The sequence below is a fragment of the Ochotona curzoniae genome, unplaced genomic scaffold, assembly GCF_017591425.1.
Source record: "Ochotona curzoniae isolate NIBS_2020 unplaced genomic scaffold, NIBS_Ocur_1.0 scaffold_1852, whole genome shotgun sequence".
In the NCBI taxonomy this organism is placed as follows: domain Eukaryota; kingdom Metazoa; phylum Chordata; class Mammalia; order Lagomorpha; family Ochotonidae; genus Ochotona; species Ochotona curzoniae.
The window spans coordinates 34938138-34945766 of NW_024467087.1; the positions used below are offsets into that span (position 1 = coordinate 34938138).

At 46.9% G+C, this 7629-nt stretch overlaps 1 protein-coding gene across 1 annotated transcript; it reads left to right on the plus strand.

The window, feature by feature from the left end:
* The first annotated feature begins 335 nt into the window (after positions 1 to 335).
* LOC121169069 (late histone H2B.L4-like) lies at positions 336 to 758 on the plus strand. Its single transcript, XM_040999537.1, has one exon. The coding sequence runs from the start codon at positions 336 to 338 to the stop codon at positions 756 to 758; it is 423 nt and encodes a 140-aa protein (XP_040855471.1).
* The last annotated feature ends 6871 nt before the right edge of the window (positions 759 to 7629 follow it).

Consider the following 7629-nt stretch of genomic DNA (forward strand, 5'->3'; position numbering starts at 1 on the left):
CTAATGACAGAGAGCGCATGCGCACTAGCCCTGGTCTGAACCCAGCATGAGGAACCTTCGTCCTAAGGCATGCTGGGGTCACATGTGCTGGTTTAAACTAGCACGTGAGAGCCAGCCCAATCAGAATCTTTCTCACTTGGATACAAGGTCACGACTTGCAAGCATTCCTCTGAGTGGCTGGTGAGAGTCCACGCGGGAGAGCTGACCAAGCCCACGCAGCTCCACGTCACAGACTTGCAGTTTGTGACGTCAGGCCAAGCTGCCTATATAAAGAGCGCAGGCTTGGGGCCTCTCGGCTTGTCTGTGCTTCCCAGCCACAAGCCACTGCCTCCGCCATGGCTGAGCCGAGCTCTCCCTCGCCTGCTGAGGAACCCCTGGTCTGCCAGGACCCCGAGAAGGCGTCCTCACCCAACGGGAAAGAGGAGAAACCCAGGCCCCGCCACCGCCGCCGCCGCCGCAGCCGCCTGGGCACCAGCCAGCAGCCGACCTTCGCCATCTATTTCCCGAAGGTTCTGAAGGAAGTTCACGCAGGCCTCAGCCTGTCCAAGGAGGCCAAGGCCGTCCTGGACTGCTTCGTGAGAGATCTGTTTGAGCGCATTGCTGATGAGGCCGCCAGCCTGGTCCGCAACAAGAAGGGCTCCACCCTGACCTATAGAGACATTCAAAGTGCGATACGCCTCGTGCTACCCTCTCAGCTCTACAAGTACGCCGACAGCCAGGCCAACAAGGCCCTCATTAAGTTCATCTCCAGCAAGTGAGCCACCTCGGGCCTCCTGTCCCTGCCCACCCGATGGCCACCCTCTCAGCGGGAAAGACCTGCAGCATTGCACACGGGGACTCTACCAGGGCTTGGGACAGACCGTGCCTGGCATATTTCGTGGACACTCTTCATGGACTTACTCACCTCATCGATTCTACTAGATTCTCTATGATGGGTACCATCTCCTCCAAGGAGAATGGGGAGAACTTGTATGCATTGTGCATTTATTAAACGCCTTATTCAATGCTCATTTCTGTCAAGTGTGTTCTTGTAAGTCAGCTCCTTGTCCCAAAGCCTTCATGGTATCTCATTTTAATGTTAATATTTATGTTTTTCATACTCTCCTTAGCCACAGGGACATAGGTGAGATGATGGGCAGCTTTAGTGTGTATGAAATAATAATACATAAAATTAAGACCTTGGCATAGATCACACACATGTCTTCCACTTTCCCCAACACATCCTTTCCCTGAATTCACTTAAATTTGTGAATGAATGTTCAAGAATGGTACAGCATCCCTCAATAACAGGTTCAAGGAATCATTTAGGCCCCAGTACCTTGTAGTCTGTAATGACTACTGCAAGTCCTGCAGGTTGATCAGTCTACTCCAAAAAGTCTTTGTTTTTTAAAAAAGAATATTTTGTGACTTGCAATTTGTGTAAATTCTTTTTCAAATGTACCAATTTTTGTTGGAGAGACAGTTCTATGGAGTGGAGAGATAGAAAATTTTGCATTGATTTGTTCACTCTCCCACTGGACACAACCAACAGAGCTGAACCAATACAAAACCAGATTCTAGCAGTTTCTTCATGGTTTCCCATGTGGGTGCAGAACCCCAAGTACTTTGGCTATCCTCTGCTGTTTTCCCTGGCCAAAAGCAGGGAGTTGAATGGGAAGTGGAGCATGCAGGATACATATCATTACTCATATGATATTCTTGCGGTTGAGGAGGGAGAATTAGCCAATTGAGCCTTTGCATTGGGCCCTGTTATGTGTGTCTTGGGAGAAGTGATTCTACAAGCAGAATAGACCAATATCTAGAGTGCACCGGGAAAGCCTGGGAGGAAACTACACACCATGAGGAACAGCCAGCAGCTAGAAATGTGGGATCTGCAGGGGATGGGCTGGTGAGCCACCACCAACCTTGATCTGGAGCCTGAAAAGTATAGGCCATGGCAGTCATATAATCTGTTATTTTAATGTGACTTAAAAATATAAAATCAAACATGGAATGGGATAGGTTCCTTGCTGGCCACAGCAAAATTAACAAAGGAACTAGAAAACCTATGCTATAACAGCAGCAAGTAAATTTTGCAGAATGTGGCCTCAAAACCATTGTGTGTATGTGCAATGAATCTCTGAATACCCACGGAGCCTTCTAAGTCATTCATTTGGACAGTGGCATCAGTAACAGCTTGGGGTGTTGACAGCTCATGTTGGATTGCTGCTTTCAAGTCTCAGCTACTCTGCTCCTGATCCACACTCCTGCTAATGCTCATTCTATGAAAGCAAACAAGTATGTTAGTAACGACCACTCTAGCAGGAGACCTGGATTTCGTTTAGGGTTTCTCCTGGTGCAGCCCATGCTGGTGGGGCATTTGCAGAATGAATCTGTGGATGAGAACATCTTCTTCCTTTGTCCTTGCTTTCTAATGAATGAAAATACATAATTCCTTAAAGACACAAGGCATGCACCTATTGAGATGACCCATAACACTCAATAGAACAGTCCATTGAATCACTGAACCATGAGAGTTGATGCTGCATCAAAATATCAAGCTTTATAATACGGCGTGAAATGATTCTTCAAAGTTTTCTCCATATGTATTGACCTTTACATACTTTATTGTGATAAGCAAACTAAGACCATTAAAGTTTACCTTTTTTTTGCTTATGGGATTTTCTATTTGCCAGTTCAAAAATCAAACAGTAGATTAATCAAAACAGAGAGCACCATAGCAGGCCTTTTGCTTGAAACAGAAATTGTCATGGGACCAAAGCAGATGAATTGTTTGCATGAGAGTGGACAAGTTGTGTGGAGAACCCAAAGTGAGGCTGATTACCTGTGAGTATTCATTACCATGATTAATTCAGGGAAAGGGTCTTCTGGTGGGTAATGATGATCTAACACTGAAGCTTATTGAAAATACAACCTAAGGGAAACAGTAGAGAGCCAATTGTGAAATCTTTATACTAATGGTACATTTGAATGCATACATTGCAGAATCAGATATTTAATTTTTCAATCAAATTAAATAAATACTATTTTAAATATGTAGCTAGGAAAAAGAAATGTTGATAGAACAAATATGATGCAAGTGAAATCCTTCTAAATGCCCCCTGTTCTGGAGATTATTTAAAACATCAAGAGGGGCTTTGACAGGGTGCAGTAGATTAAGCCATTGCCTTTGAAGCTGACACCCCATAGCAGCACACATTTGAGTCCTCACTGCTGTGCTTCCTGTTTAGTTCCTTGCTAATGCACATGGGAAAGAAAATAGCACATGCTGACCCTATTACTAAATTGGCCACCTGTTGGCATGGTGTGCCTTATGCCAGTCATAAAGGAGACAGGGATGGTGTTCTAAGCTGCTGATTTTGGCCTAACTCTCACATCACACCATCCCAGCACTAGCCATTGCAGCCATGTGGGGAGTGTACCAGTAGATGGAGAAACGCTCTCTCTCTCTCTGTGTGTCTTTCTCTAAATCTTCCTTTACAAAAGCCATAAATTAATCTTTTAAAAAGAAAACAATTGCAGGCAGAGAGACAAATGGAGACACAGGACAGAAACACAGAAACCTTCCTTCAGCTGACTCCTGCTCAAATGTTCTGAAATAGCTTGTGTTTAGCCAGAACAAACAGCACCAACAGCAAAAACAGGTGGCTGTCCCAGACACGATGGCTCTCTCCATCACACACAGCACCCCAGGAAGAGTCTACACAGGAAGCTGGAAATGGAATAGAGCCTTGACTAGAACCCAGGCAATGCCAAAATGTGAAGAGTGTAGAATAAATATCTAAGCTACTGCACCTAATGACCATCCTCCAGCTTTACACTTGTAAAGATTTATTTATTTATTTTTAAATCAGAACTGCAGAGAGGGAGAGGCAGACAGACAGACAGACAGACAGTCCATTGATTCACCCTTCCAGTGGCTGTCATGGCCATGGCTGACCAAGCTGAAGCTGGAGCCAGGAGCATTTTCTGGGTCTCCCACATGGCTGCCAAAGCCCAAGCACTTCGGCCATCCTTTGCTGCCTTCCCAGGACGTTAGCAGTGAGAACAATCATAAAAGGAACATCTGTGGCTCAAATGAGTGCTCACAGGAAGTGCCAGTATGAACTGACAGGTGACAGTTTTCCCTGCTACATCACAATGCTGGGCCAGCTTTCCATCTTTAGTGCATATATTTGGGGTCAGATTATGGGACAGCATATAAAAGCCATGGCTGCCACACTGACAAACACGTGACCACAGTTCCTGCATTTGCAGACACTTGAGGGCATACATCAGACCAAAGACCTACATCTCCTTCAGCGACAACTATTTTCTCACTCTTTCTGCTAAATGCAAACTTTAAAAAGAAAAGGGAGAGAGAAAAAGGAGACAGAGACACAGAGGTAAAATTCTGCCATCAGGGCCCAGCGTGGTGTCCTAGCAGCTGAAGTCCTCGTCCTGAACACTCCATGATCCCATATGGCGCTGGTTCTAATCCCAGCAGCCCTGCTTCCCATCCAGCTCCCTGATTGGGTCTGGGAAAGCAGTTGAGGAAAGCGCAAAGCCTTGGGACCCTGCACCCATGTGGGAGACCCAGTAGAGGCTCCTGGCTCCTGGCTTCGGATCAGCTCAGCTCTGGTTGTTGAAGTCTCTTGGGGAGTGATTCATCGGACAGAAAATCTTCCAATCTTTCTCTCCTCATCTCTGATTATCTGACTTTCCAATAAAAATAAGTATATCTTTAAAAAAAATCTGCCATCAGTGTTTCCCTCCCAAAATTTATGAAATTGCTATGCTAGGCCAGGCCACAGCTAAGCCTCAAGGGCTTAATCCAAGTCTCCCAGGAATGGGGCAGAGAACCTACTGCTTAAAGCACCATGTGTTTCCCCCCACAGTGTGGACTGGCAGGAAGCTGGGATGGGGAACAGAGACTGGACTGGAACCAGGCTCTACAAAGTGAGATGGGGCCATGTTTCAAATGTGGTACCTGCTGCTACCAATGTGCTTCCACTAGTTTTCCCAGGCCCTAGTTTTAAGGGCACACAGTTTTATAAAGTAAAAATTGGAATCCCAGGTTCACACTGACACACACACTGAAACACACATGTACACACACAAATGCACATACCCACAATATTCTGTTCTGAAACTGGAAACAGAGAGACAGACATACAGGGGTAGGGAAGGCCCAGGGAAGCATGCTATCTTCTAGTTCAGTGTCTAAATGCCTACGTAGAATGCCCACTGCCACCAGTATCGTGCTTAAGTTTAACCTTACAACGTATATCACTTAATTCATTCATTTGAAAACCTGGGAGCACCAGCTTCCATATCCCAGAAAGTTAATTCACAGTTCACAACTCCAGCAACGCACCTGTTGTGAATTCCTCGTGCTCCTGCTCTGATCTAGCACCCTGCTGATGTGTCCGGCAAGGTGGAAGACTGTCCAAGGGCTCTGACACCTTCTGCCCACACAGGATATCCCAATGGACTTCCAGGAACCTGACTTTGGCCCTGACCGAATGGTGGGGATGATCTCTCTCTCTCCCTTTCCCTCCTCTGTCTGGTGACTCTGCCTCTCAAACACATTTTTAAGAAAATGGATAAAAGGCAGGACAGACAGAAACCTCGTATTGGCTGATTCCTTCCAAGAATATCTGAAACACTTTGTGCACACAGGTCTAAACATGGTACCAGCAGTGAAATGCAGGCTGCCACGTGGGTGGCTAGGACACCATTGCTCTGACCGTCTTGTGCCATACCCACAGCACATGAGCAGGCAGGTGCAATGGGAACAGATCCTGATCTGGCCTAGAAGCCAGACTGTACACTGTGGCCATCACAGGGAAGACTTCATCTACTGCACGAAATGCCCATTGCACAGCAGCTATAGATTTGGAAAGCCTACTTCTGGGCACTGGCATTGTAGCATCTCAGGTCAAGGAGCTGCCATGCCTGCCATGCCTGCCTCCCATATGAGCACAGATTGGAGGTGCTGCTGCTCCATTTGTAAAGCGGCTCCCTGATAATGTGCTTGGGAAGCCCACTTAGCTACCTTGAGTCCTTGGGGACCTTCCATCCGCACAGAAAAATGGGTGCAGGTGCAGGAACCTGGATTCTGACTGACTGATACAGCCTGCCAGGTCATTTTGAGTGAACCAGTGGGAATAACAGTGTCTTCCTCTTCTTAACCTTCCTTTCTCTACGATGCTGCCTGCTAAGAAAATGAAATCTTTTTTTTAAAAACAACAAATAGGGCCAGTCTGGTAGCCTAGCGGCTAAAGTCCTTGCCTGGAATGCTCCAGGATCCCATATGGCACTGGTTCTAATCCCAGCAGACCTGCTTCCATCCAGCTCCCTGCTTGGGCCTGAGAAAGCAGTTGAGGAAGGTCCAAAGCCTTGGGACACTGCCCCGCGTGGGAGACCCAGAAGAGACTCTGGGCTTCGCCTTCAGATCGGCTCAGCTCTGGCCGTTGTGGACACTCAGGGAGTGAATCAACTGACCATATATCTTCCTCTCTCTCTCTCCTCATCTCTGTGCATCTGACTCTCCAACAAAAACAAAATAAATCCTTTGAAATAGCAGTAAATAAATAAATATCAGTTGAACAATCAGGCACACAGAAACCTCCCAGTTGCTGATCTCCCAAATGTTCTGAAAGGTGTTAGTGGTGGACCAGGCAGAGGACAGGAGCTTAAACTAGGACAACCAGATGACTGGCTGAGATAGGCCTGCTCTTGCCATCACTTTGGGCATACCACTATATGCTAGAGCAGGGATGATGTGTGCACTGGAAGCCAGCCGCTACTGCAGGGGATGCTGGCATCAAAGAAAATGTCTGACCTGCTGTACCAAATGCCCATGCAACCCCTTTATGCCCTTAAAACAATATGGGGGGGTTCGCATTTTGGGGCAACATAATGAGGTGCCATCTGACACACTGGCATCCCACGTGAACATGTGATCTAGTCCTGCTACTTCACTTTCCATCAAGCCCCCTACCTGGCAAGGTAGCAGAAAATGATAGCCCAAAGCTTTTGATCCACTGCCTTCCACAGAGAGACCAGGGAGGCCCTCTGGACACATGGCTTCAGCCTAGCCCAGACTCGGCTGCCATTTTGGGAGTGATAGAGCAGCTGAAAGCTCTCCTTCTCCTTCAGTGCCTCCATTTCTCCCCCTCCCTCAGCTTTTCAGGGAAATAAAACAAGTTTAAAAAAAAAAGTTAACAGAGACAATCGGACTGCAATCTTCCATGTGTTGTTTTCCTGCAAAAATTCCAAAACCACTCACGTTGGACCAGCAGGAAGGTAAGACTGGAAGTTTATCTGCAGTCTTCCAGGTCCGAGGCAGTGTCCCTAGAGCTTGAACCAGGACCTACTGCTGTGCACAGTCAATAGGCAGGAAACTAAGTGTGGGAGGCAACATGGACTGTAAACCAGGTACCATGATGTGGCATGTGAGCATCTGCAGACATAAACTGCACAATTGATGCACAGCCCACAGCTTTAGCTCTCAAAAACAAATTTTATTTATTTTAGAGACAGACAGAGTGAATTACATGGGCAGAGGCAGAGAAGGGGAGAAGGATGAGTCGGAGGCAACACAGTTATCTCTGCCCCCCGCACCCCCGGGGCAAGTCCCGTTCC